Source organism: Priapulus caudatus, unplaced genomic scaffold (genome assembly GCF_000485595.1).
Source record: "Priapulus caudatus unplaced genomic scaffold, Priapulus_caudatus-5.0.1 Scaffold14, whole genome shotgun sequence".
Lineage (NCBI taxonomy): Eukaryota > Metazoa > Priapulida > Priapulimorpha > Priapulimorphida > Priapulidae > Priapulus > Priapulus caudatus.
This window is the reverse complement of record NW_014577075.1, coordinates 840,141-852,640: the sequence shown is the minus strand read 5'-3', so window position 1 is coordinate 852,640 and position 12,500 is coordinate 840,141. Positions and strand designations below refer to the sequence as shown.

The following is a 12,500-nucleotide window of genomic DNA, read 5'->3' as shown; positions in this document are numbered from 1 at the left end:
ATATATAAACATTTATTTATAGATAGGTATATATATATAAACATAGTCTTCAAATAATCGAAATGTAGTTTTATGCAATCGAGCCTAGCTGACTGGGTGAACAACAGCAAGAGACGACGATACAAATATAGAAGCCTCAAAAATATGACTCGGACAAATAAATTATTTTAAGTTGGCTTAATTGTAATTTGAAGCACAAGTTTAAATAACTGCTATTATAACTATTCTCATTATATTGTTTTTACCACAGGTACTAACAGGTGTGGCGGGTCAATCTGGTAATAAAACGTATACAGCATAAGCTAATGTGATCGTGTATAGCTGCACACTTGATCATACCTTTCTTAATATTTACTGTAGCAATTTCAAGGAATTCGTTCTTCACGGGAAAAACTAATAGTTTTAGTGCTTGGTTTCGTTTCATCAATAAGACATAGAGATTAGAGAATAATATTATAATTTTTTGTTATCTATTTTCTATCCAACTAAACATGGCGCTGACGCTGGCTGTTTTATTACCGAGGACAAATCCATATATAGGCCGTAGGCACCTTTCAATGGCGGCAGCCAACCACCGTTGGTGCCTTTCTTCACCTAGCCCAGTGATTTGAAAAGAAACAGGGGGCGGTGTTACATTCATTTTTCACGATACAAATTTTACGACAATGACTTAACTTTTAACAATTTTGTGATAGACGTACTTATGTTTTAATTATAAATATGTGGGTGGTAACTGGGAAATGTGGGATTATATGTCTCCAACGTCCCCTGCACCTCCCACCTTTTCATCTCCACATATTTCCATCACTCGACCCCTCTCTGTTAATGGAGTGCGCGATAATAGACATTAGAAATGAAACTGTGCATGCGTGCTTCGGGGAACGTATAGAGAATTTGACTGAATATACCTTTTTTACTGTTATTAATTACCGTGTTCACCAGGTGCACACGCCTCATGTTTATTGGTCGCTCTCGCGTGTTTTCCCCCGCCACAGCATGGAGATTATAGATTTTACTTCCCGCATGCAGCACGTATAATTTTGTCTTGCATTACTGGGCATAGCCTGCTGTTCTTACTATATTACACAACGTATTATAGACCATTAGAGAGCATTACTAATATGCACTTTACACTGTAAATGGTAAGCTGTACAATTCTCGTGGCTGCTTTGGAAATCGTTTGAATTATAAAAAATTTATAAAAATTTATATTATATTAATATTAAAAAATATTACATTAATGTTTGATCTAACTAAACACGACAACGTTTAACCCATGCAGCTATAAAATCGGCATGGGTGAATATTATTTTGCCAGCACAGCCAAAGAAAAAATAAATATTATCGGTAAGTGAAATCGGTGTTAAGGTGGAGCTAATGTTTAGCTACTATATCATTCGTCGTGTGTGCCGTAAGTTTCCCGGACGCGCTGTATTGGGATATATGTAACATTTCAGTCTGTTGCTCTCTGTGCTGCCACCATCGCGTGGTTATCGCCTTGTTCCTAATTTATTTGACTATCATATTTAACAGTAACTAGGGGGGATGAGAACGGATGAATGGTGGGTGGGGGAACACTAAGATTGTCAGTCAATAGCACCATTCAGCAATCATATTTTTGGACGCATACTATTGTCTTGTAAGAGAAATCGATGTACACTGACGCCCAAACAGGTATCAATTCACGAAATCTCTGATGCGTTTCCACGTATACTAACGTTTCTTGCGAAGTATTTCTTTCTTTTTATAGCTTTTCAATAAACATATTTCGCAAGGCGCCATTGTGAAATGAAATAGTCTTACATTCTTAGACTTCATTTAGTTTATCCTGACGCCAATTTTACAAGTTTATTCGCAACAAATAATTCCACGATACCGCAAGGACAGACAAATCGTCTAGTTTTTATGTATGCGGATTTCACCAGATAAAATATTAGAGCCAAACAACACTCGGAAAGGCAGCGTATGGGGTTAAGGCATCAGGGGCTATATTCAGCAAAGGTTCTCAGCACAACCGGCTGGCGCAAGCAGGCACAATCAGTGTGTCCGCATAATATTATATTTCATAGCCTAACGAATTAGGTGGGAGCGCTCAATATACATCTTACGTGAGCTCTCATCTAAACATAGAATAAATGTAGATTACATGCTCGAATGTCTTATATGCAATAAGGGCTCGTATACACGCACGCACGCATGCACGCACGTACGCTTGCGCGCAAACAAAGAGGCACGCACACACACATACGCGCGCGCACACATACGCGCGCGCACACATACACGCATACATACACACATACATGCGCACGCACAATACAAGGGCATTCATATAGGCAATAAACACACGCACACTTTCAAGAGACGCGCAAGTGTTACAACAACAATAACCAAACACAGTAACAACAAGATGAAAAGCTAGTGAGATTTTGTTATGGGCTTACCGGTGGCAAACCGCAGGCGAGCAAGCAACTATTTTTCAGCGTATGTATACAAACTCACGCGTAGCTCACGCATTGTCGCAATAATAGCACAAAAGGCGCGTTTTTCGCTGGGCCGCAGAACGTCTGTTATACGACAGTACACGGCAGCATGTTCACGTGCCTACCTACACACCACGTGCGATTGCCGCCACAAAAGACGATTATACCACAAACAGGTCGCTCGAAAACTTAATGTCAGCGCCATTTTATCGCAATTATAGTAGTGATAGTAGCGGGAATTTTTAGTGAAACAAAAATAAGTATGCATAGATAGTATCGCTATCCTAGGTGTTGATAATGGTTAGAATTCCGTAGACGAAACATGCCAGTGTCACGCATCTATTCAGAGACTAATAATTAATAGGCGCAAATGGTTCTAAGATGATAATTACATATTAAATTATTAAATTATGTCATATAGTAGGTCAGTTAGTCATATCATAATATTACTAATACTATATACTATATATTATTATACTATAATACTAATACTGATAATAATAATAATATTTTTGTTGCTCTGATGTTGTTGTTGTTATTATTATTATTACCAGCATGATCATGATCATCATCATCATAATCGCCGCCATCGTGGTCGTCGTGGTCATCGTGATAAAAGTAATATTATTGCTTAGCCTACCATCCAGTGATAGCGCCAATCAATGAATTTTTCATGCATAACCCGCGCCCAGTCTATACGCATGCCTGCCCAATGTCATTCATTTGGTAATAGTTGGTTTACACTTGACAACAATGTTCACACTCGACCTCTCACGAACATGAATATTGAACAAAGGCGCATGTCGATTGGCAAACGTATGTGAGAAGGGACGTTGTTCAATCAAGCCTCTTTAATATGATCGCCGTATAATATTAATGTAAGCTACAGTACGTAATTGGCGCGTGATTCATCCCGTAACCGTTATTTCATAGCATATATAAAATTAGAGTATAATTCAAGCTTATATAGCAGTTCACATATATGAGCACAAAAATTGTACGTATCTTATATATTCTTTAGATACTTATAGCATATGACATCATTTCTACTTATATATACCGCAACAGATTATCACATTCAAATAGTTTTTGTATAGTGTAACAACTTCACACAGAATCACAACATATTAACATCGAGTAAAATACATTTTAATTAAACTAGAGACTGGTTCTATCTTTGAATTTGATAGTTGCAATGTTAAATTGTGAATACACCCGGACTATGCGTAGATTTTAGGCGTTGCCGACTACCGCACAAGACATACGCAGAGTACGTTTTAAGCTGATGTAACAAAAATATATTAATTGCCCATTTGATATCATATAACTATCGCACGTCAGACTAATGAGCATTAGACTCGCACGTTGACACTGAAGCAAAACTATTTATTTTAACTGACAAATACTAAACAATTTACAGTCTTTTTTATAGCCATGTAGCGTACACGTTATATATTATCATTCTTGTAAAATATTTAAATGAATTATAACAATTTATTTGTATTTATAATATTCATATTGTTTTATATTAGGTATAATTATTATAATTATTATGGTTTTACTTCTACAGGGCCGTAGCTAGCGGGGGGGGGGGCAAGGGTTCAGTTGCTCCCAAAAAAGTGGAAACAATACATAGTCAATGGTGGTCCGGTCCTTCCCAAAACAAGCCACCACCGTGAAGCACGTGGGCTTGCCCCCGGGCAAAATGGGTTAACCACATACGCCCTTGTTCTACCAAGACGATAATAATGCTCCCACTACAATTAACGAACAAACAGTTAAGATATCTTGTCATAACAGTTCTGCCAAATAATTGACTACTGGTTGTGGGTAAAGTGAGGGGCTCGGCTGCTCCGGGGCCCCTGCTGAGAAAAATAGCCAGTAAGCCCATCCCTCCGCTGAGGAGCTGCTATAAGCGGCTCACTACAGAACTCCGTTTTTCGTGCTTATGGTGTATGCAAAAGCTAAATTTTAGTGTCAACGTCAATATGCTACAATTGTAATATATGATAACCAGCTATACTCCATAGCATTAAAATAATTCGCAAGCCCCCCAAAACATACACAGCTTGTATGCTTTACCCGCGGCACCTCCGTGTTTCAAATTTCACAACAAGGTATAGCGTGAATAGTACACTACTACAAGCTAAACGCAAAACAATTTTCTTGCATTGATTAACAATGAATCGGTTTGTGACCTGCAAAATCGTAGGGAACCTCTGCATGTCACACATTTCCCATATAAAGTTGAATAAATTAAGATAAATATAAAGAGGTAATGCAATGAATATAATATAAATTCCAAATTATAAACAATATATAACGTGTCGGGACAGAGAATGCGATATTGCGTGGTTTTTATTTATGACTACACTGAACAATCTGTAGCCCAATATTTGTTCATTTGCCTGCATGTCCCATGCACTCGTCAAGCATCGGCCAACATAATTTTTCATTGGTGACGGCCTTGAAATGAAGTTGACCCACGTGTATTGTTTTATAAAGACAAGTCTCAATAAAAAAAACAGACCGTGATGGTGACCGCTTCGCCAATAGTGGCCCTGTGGTGTCTATCCGCAGAAAAGTGGAACATTGAGAGTAATGATTTTTGTTCGGTGAATAGGATTGGAGCTAATCTACGAAACTGACTGTTGCCTTTGCACAAAATAATGAAGCTTACATGCTTATTCATGGGTTGTGATAAAAATTGCCTCCAGCCATCATTGTTGGAGCCAGTAAATAGAACGCATACCATAGAAATATATAGAGATTCAATATAAGTGAAACAAGTATATTATCAGGAGTGTATAATAGTAGACTCTATTATTATACACTCCTGATATTATTTCTATGACGCATACCAATTGCACTATGATGTGACAGCGCCACCTGGTGGACAATTCCAATCACTATAAAAATAGCCGATTGCTAATTTTTGTCAAAAACAGACCACAAGACCTGTCGCGTTCGTTCACCATATTTGACAGAAAGGCTCTTTTAATTTTAGCAAAGTGATCATTGCAATGCGAAGTCTGAACAGTTTTTTTTTATGTCCGATCATGCAATATTCTAAAAAAACAAATGTTGCGTAACTTGTTACACATACGAGTTGAACTTTTACATTTAATAGACTTGATGAGTTTGTGAGAACTATGATGGAGTTTGCTCTGCACCAACTTATTGTGTCATGCAGTCAGTGCCACTGCCACACTATCATGAACATATATCTTGATAGATATTGATATATGATTTAAATGATGGTACACAGGTTCATGATTGTATAAAGAGTACACAAACTATTATAAACTTCGTAATTCTCGATTTTTTTATATTTATTTACTCTATACACAAGAAATTATCGACAAGTTTTTGTGTGTGTGCAAACAAGCACAAGTTCAATTAGAATACTACGTATTGCATATGGATCCTCGAGATACTGATAGAATGTATAGAAACGATTATTTATGTTATCGATCCACATCAAAAATGACCAATCTGCCGTTTCTCTTCAAATGTTATATTTTATTATCTGCTAAAGATAATCTGGCCTCCCAACTCGGAGGCTACTGCTTATAGCTATAGCATTCAACTGCTATCAGGAAATACTACAGTTAGCATTCCTGTAAATTTTTTGTCAAAGTTACATGCAGTAAACATTCATGGTATTTTGTACAGCCATAACTCCTTGGCATCTTAGGATTTTGATCATCAGACACCTAGTAGAGTTCATCATCGTCGTCATTATCGTTCAGAGTTCGAGTTCTGCGTGGCCGATTCCGGAAGCCATCATCCCTGCCGTACTCAAACCTGTTCTGCCTCTTGAATGTGTGCGACTTATTCTGGTTGTGATAGTGCTGTTTGTTGTCCACGCGATAGTGACTGTGAGGAGGAATCTGTCGCAGAGGCTCCTTGTTGAAGAAACCTGCTGGTAGCGACTTCTTCAGGATGAGTGCCAGTGCTGCTGCCATCAGTTTCTCACCTTGCTCCCCATTAAGATCAAGCTAAAAAGAATAGCATTAGGTAATGTTATAAAATGGTGTAGAGTAAAATAACGTGAAATCTGCACTTCGCGATGTGCAATTTATAATATAAAGAAAATCAATTTCATAGATATATTTTGACCACAGTTATTCAGGTCTTTGTATCAGTAGGGGCACACCTTTGCTGCAGCCTCTCTTGTGTGCTTCAGCAAGTCCTCTGGCACAGAATTAAGCTGTTCAACTGTTGACTCAACTATCTTCTCAACGGTGTCTTCCGAGTTCGGTGGCCGTATTTGTTCCAATTTTACACAGCGAGCGATCTGAAAATTTGGTTACGAGTGCATTTTACCAAAAAAATAACTGATGAGATTGGTATTATAATTGCATTGAAGTTGACGGCTGGCTGGCATGCTGAGTGGAAGAAGCCTACTTACATCTCTCACAATCTTCATATCATTGAAAGTGCCTTCGTGAATGAGAACTGCAAGTCCATCCCGTCCAGCTCGCCCTGTCCTGCCTGATCTATGGATGTAGTAGTCGATTCCATTTGCTGGTGGTTCAACTGCAATGACATTGCATGATCTTGAAGAAACATATACGAATAAGAAGACTGCCACCGAAACATGTCACATGGAACAAGTTTATAGATGGTTTCTCTTTATGCTCCTCTCATATATTCAACCTATAATTACCTTGTATTTGTCAACTTTAGTTAACAAGAACAAGAAATGAATGTGAAAATGGGAATTTTAATAAAGAAAAAATTACCTTGAAGTACAAGATCAACTTCTGGAATATCTAAACCTCTTGCAGCGACATCTGTTGCCTGTAAATACAAAAAAAATTTGTGTCCTCTCTTTCTCTGCACTTTAATTTCATATTAGCAATAAAAACTTTCCAAGCTTCAACAGTGAATTACACGTAAAGACAATCAATATCTGAAAACAGTGTATTGACATTCTTAGGCAACTCTTAAAATATTCTTTGTAGGCAATAATGCAAACCAGAATTTCATGGATGAGTATGTAACCAAAATGATTTTTATATTGGCTGCACGCACTCCACTGCATACATTGCTGTTTTTTTTTTTACAATGGCCACACAAGGAGTCTATAATAACAGGTGAAGCTCTATTGTAATAGGCTCCTGGGGATAGACATGTAAAAGTTGAATCATCTCTATAAATATACATTTAATAAGTAATATCATAATTTATTAATTATTTTGAAATTAGTAAATTACTATTAAATCCTGTCGACCATTGCATGCGACCTACAGTTAGAATTTTGCAGAGTCCACGTCGGAAGCTGAGCAGTATGCGCTCGCGATGGTTCTGTGATAGGTCAGAGTGGATGGCTTCAGCTCGTACGCCCATCGCCTGCAGCTCCCTTGCTGCGTCACTAGCCTGAACTAAACATGCAACGCATCAAGCAGCATCAATATCGTGATATGCTATACCATAAACGCAGTTATAACGCTATAACTAATATATACGCACCACATATATGCACAATGGCAGGAACTATCAGCTAAATATTGTACAGATAAATGATGTACAGATTCAAATACATGGATATTTTTCAATGATGGTTCACATACAGTTGAGAAGAAAGTGGCAACAACTCCCTCAAAACTTTTGACAGCTTCATATACAGAACGTAATAACAATAAGCTCAAAATGCGCCACCGTTCTGAACAAGAGCTGGTGCTTTATACTTTCAAGCCTTACCCTTGGTCTTGAGAAAAATGATGCATCTTGTAGGCGAGTGTTCAGTAATCAGATCACTCACAATCCGCATATGGTCTCTACGCGGTGCTCGGATGCACTGCAAGATCATTTAATATAGCTACTGAACGAAGAATCATATTAATTATGCACAATATATAATTCCCCATTACTACAGTAGTGTTTAGACAATGAAGAATTAAATTATTGAATTAAAAAATATGTAGGCAAGTAATATCGCATTTTATTTACATCTGTTGTGTAAAAGATCTATTTTAGTATTGATATTTTAATATCAAAATCTCAGGGTCTTCTAAGGATAATCACTGTAATTTATTTGTGACAGCAACATTATTACTAATGAAAGAGTTCTTACTTGGTGTTTCACTGAAGGTGGTGATACGATGTTTTGTGATTTTGTGATATCAACATGGATCGGTTCCCTCATGTACCTGAAAGCACAGCAGCATAATGTAATAAAAAACACCTAAAAAATAAAAATAAAACACCTAATAAAACCCACTTAAAAAATCTGTAAAGTTTCTGTTTATTTATGAGCACGTCGCAAAGCAATCAAACGCTTCACACCAAATGCAGCAATGTAGCATGCAAAATGATGCAACGCACAAAAGAGATTGCACCATATAGTGTACGTGTCACGCTGAACCGGATCAGACCGGATAAGACCAGTGACCAATCAATACGGCCAGCCTGCCTCTAAATGGACAGTGCCCACCGATCAATGAGAGAGAGCACGTTGCCACGGAAAAGCCGCCGCGCCGTAAGGGAAGCGACATCTTATACTGCTGGGTGTGAGGCTCACTCACCGCTTCGTCATGTGAACTATGTCAGGCGGCATCGTTGCGCTAAACAGCATCATCTGCTTGTCACGTGGAGAATCGTCGAGCAAGTCTTGTATCTGGTCTTTGAAGTTGGGCGTCAGCAACTCGTCTGCTTCATCTAGGCAGAGGAATTGCAGCTCGTTGACGCCCTGAAAGAAGACCCCGCTGCCAGCTATACAGTCACGTTCCTTAATCGCATTCCCAGTGTGACATTCTCATTTTCTGGTGGGTTGAGTTCTTGAAAATGTATAGGCACAGCAGTAATGGCTTGCATTAATCCGTTGACACTCAACTTGGTAGATGTCACTTAGTGATTAAGCAAATATCGGCATGATATGAATTATATTATAGTATCAAGCACCCCTACATACACACACGCATGCACGCACGCACTCCCATATACATATACATACAATATATATATAGATATATATGTATACATATAATATATATATATATATATTTATATATATATATATATTCAGGTGTCACTTCAAATTTGTTCTATTGATTCCCTCTGAATCCAAGCTACCCTGGTAATCTTACTCATCAAAGCAACTAAACATGGGCAGAGCCACACCAAATTTCAATGGCCCAAATTGAGTGGTGCTGTGCAATGCCTAGTGGGAAAACAATATGTCAACCACCATGTCGTGCAATTTACCACTGTTAATTTGATAAACATTACACCAGACATTGCCTCATTTACTCAAAAATATATTCGATAATACGATACCAGCAGCGGACACAGGTTCAGGTAAAACTGAGAATTTTATTGGGCCTGCCTATAATTTAACGGCATTGTCCAAGCGGTCCAACAGTAATGGCGAACACTATACATTATAAGAGATTCGTCAACATATATATATATATATATATATATTGATGAATCTCTTCAATACTCATTCTTTAGGCGACACTGAACTACTCACTATGGTTCTCCTTTGTATGTGGTCATTGAGACGCCCTGGAGTTGCACACACAACGTCTACACCTTGAAAGATCTCTCTCTCCTGCCGGACAAAGCTTGCCCCACCATACAGTGCCACGCAACGCACCGTCGGATCCAATTCGCGGATGCTCCTGTGAAATGTAAACAATTATATTAAACTCAGAATAATACTGCATCATACGTGATAGATTATATATATATATATATATATATATATATATATATATTTAAATAGGGATTAAATGGAAACTGCATGCAATGAGTTAATGAATGATGCTTGTCAATGTAATACTCTGCGGTTAACATTAATAGAATATGTGACGTCTCATGGATGTTTATATTCAGCAACGACATATTGGTAATACCTCCATACAAAACATTGTTCTAGCAATAAAACAAGCAAAAATTAAATCATTATAAATATTTTATTTAACACTTATTTACTCAAATATTTAATACTATTTATATTAATGATTGGCACTAATATAATAGTCTGCATGCACTTTACTGAAGCTTACCTGTAGATCTGGTTGCAAAGCTCTCGTGTGGGAGATATGACGATCGCACGAGGACTTCTGGATCGCTTCAACCGTGGACTGTAGGAACAACACAACAAATATTACCTACCCACACATGCATACACAACAAGTAAGTGGTGTATTGTTTTGTGTGTTTCTCAATATAATTATATGCACATGTGTTAACTGAACATCAGGGGTTAGATTCATCAAAGGTGCTCAGCATGGCCGGCTGGTGTAAACTGGGCCTAGACATGTGGTGCCGTGTTCCCGGTCGTGCGATTCATCAAGCCAATTAACAAACGTCAGCGTAATGTGAGAATGCGGTGCGGATTTAGGTACGGTTCAACAAGATGCTATATGCTGAAGTTCACTCTGTATAATTATTAATAGCATCATTGTTCATGGTTAAATCCTTAAATTGTTTACCTTGACAGTTTCAGCTGTCATTCTGACAGCCATCTTCAGAATTTCTGAATTAGTCACTAGTGCTTGGTTATTCTTAGTGACTAATTCAGAAATTCTGAAGATGGCTGTCAGAACGACAGCTGAAACTGTCAAGGTAAACAATTTAAAGATTTAACCATGAACAATGATCTTATTAATGTTTCAAAAGAAATCTGACTATGAACTTTCAAGATTCACTCTGTATAACTCTACGACAGTTAGATGGCTGGGGTAGCATCACTGGGGCCTGTACATACTGTGTGTTAACATATGTCAAAATGTACATTGTTGTAACAAAAAACACCTGCTGACATATATATTATACACTAGCTTAAGGCTATTGGATTGGAATAATTGACTCATTTTGACATCCTGCTATTCTTACTAGGTAAGTATTGGTATGCAATGGGGTAAGGAATCAGTCACACATATACTCATCACAAATCGTCAGGATCTGATTGCTCATATGGAAGTACAAGTGTTTAGAGATTATTTCACGGGGAGGGGGGGGGGCTGCCTGCTAACCTTTCACCTGCTAGCTAAGGCCCTGTCCTCGTACACAAGTTCATTGTTATTCACAAAATTTGCACCAACTACTAGCTGGAAATATTTCTATGGGATGCTGCTAATAATAAACTGCCATGTTGAAACGTACGATTGTAGTATCTTTTGTACAATAGGAATAGCGAATGCCAAAGTCTTCCCACTTCCAGTGATGGCCCGACCAATAACATCTCTGTAAAACAAAAAAGCAAGCAAAACTGAAGCACACATGATATAACCATAACTAATGCTATTTACCATATAGTGGACATTGTGATTAAAGTTACCTCAGTGTTTCTGAAATGTAGCATTTACATGTACAATAACCTTTGCGACATAACCCAATTATAAATGTACCGTCCTACGAGTGTGTGTTCTAAGGTCTCCGTCTGAATTGCAAATGGTTTCTTGTATCCCAGCTCGTTTAAACGTCTTAGCAGTGTTGGATCAAGAGGAAACTTTGAAAATTCCGACCTGTAATGAAACGACATCAATGTACATAAATATAACTTTACACACTACAACACACTACTAAAAGTAACTGCAATGTGACTACAAAATGATAAACACACTTAGGCACAGTAATTTCCGCACACACACGCACGCACAGATGCACGCACACACACACACATGCACACACGCACGCACGCCCACATGCACACACACACTGATATTATTACCCATCCTCGGTGGCATCTGAATTTACTGCATCATGACGATGTTGGACATTTTGTTGATCCAACGCAATAGCAGAATGCTCATCTTCTTCATTATAGTCATCTTCTTTTGAATGATGTGAGTGGTCACCTCTTCGAGCGTAAGTTGAATACAGATGCCAAGAGCCAAGGTGAGAACTTGTACAATCAAATACTGATTGTGATTTACTTAGGGCATCAGTACCTTTAATAACACAAAGTAGTGAAAGTAAGATGCTAATGCTAGGGGCACACGAGCGATTTTTATCGCCCGATCGCGGCGATTAAAATTGCCAGCGAATTTAATTGCCCGATCA

At 38.0% G+C, this 12,500-nt stretch overlaps 1 protein-coding gene across 1 annotated transcript in view; it reads right to left on the bottom strand.

Annotated features, from left to right (window-relative positions):
• Window positions 1-5,794: 5,794 nt before the first annotated feature.
• Window positions 5,795-12,500, bottom strand: part of LOC106809302 (DEAD-box ATP-dependent RNA helicase CshA-like) — a 9,565-nt gene continuing 2,859 nt past the window's right edge. Inside the window, exons 2-14 of the mRNA XM_014812346.1 lie at window positions 12,169-12,388; window positions 11,846-11,962; window positions 11,601-11,681; window positions 10,499-10,576; window positions 9,961-10,111; window positions 9,014-9,177; window positions 8,563-8,638; window positions 8,190-8,286; window positions 7,737-7,870; window positions 7,229-7,286; window positions 6,895-7,022; window positions 6,640-6,780; window positions 5,795-6,481 (exon numbers count right to left, since the gene is read on the bottom strand). Coding sequence (XP_014667832.1) covers window positions 6,197-6,481; window positions 6,640-6,780; window positions 6,895-7,022; window positions 7,229-7,286; window positions 7,737-7,870; window positions 8,190-8,286; window positions 8,563-8,638; window positions 9,014-9,177; window positions 9,961-10,111; window positions 10,499-10,576; window positions 11,601-11,681; window positions 11,846-11,962; window positions 12,169-12,388 — 1,730 coding nt within the window. The 3' untranslated portion in view covers window positions 5,795-6,196. The remainder of the gene's footprint in view (window positions 6,482-6,639; window positions 6,781-6,894; window positions 7,023-7,228; window positions 7,287-7,736; window positions 7,871-8,189; window positions 8,287-8,562; window positions 8,639-9,013; window positions 9,178-9,960; window positions 10,112-10,498; window positions 10,577-11,600; window positions 11,682-11,845; window positions 11,963-12,168; window positions 12,389-12,500) is intronic.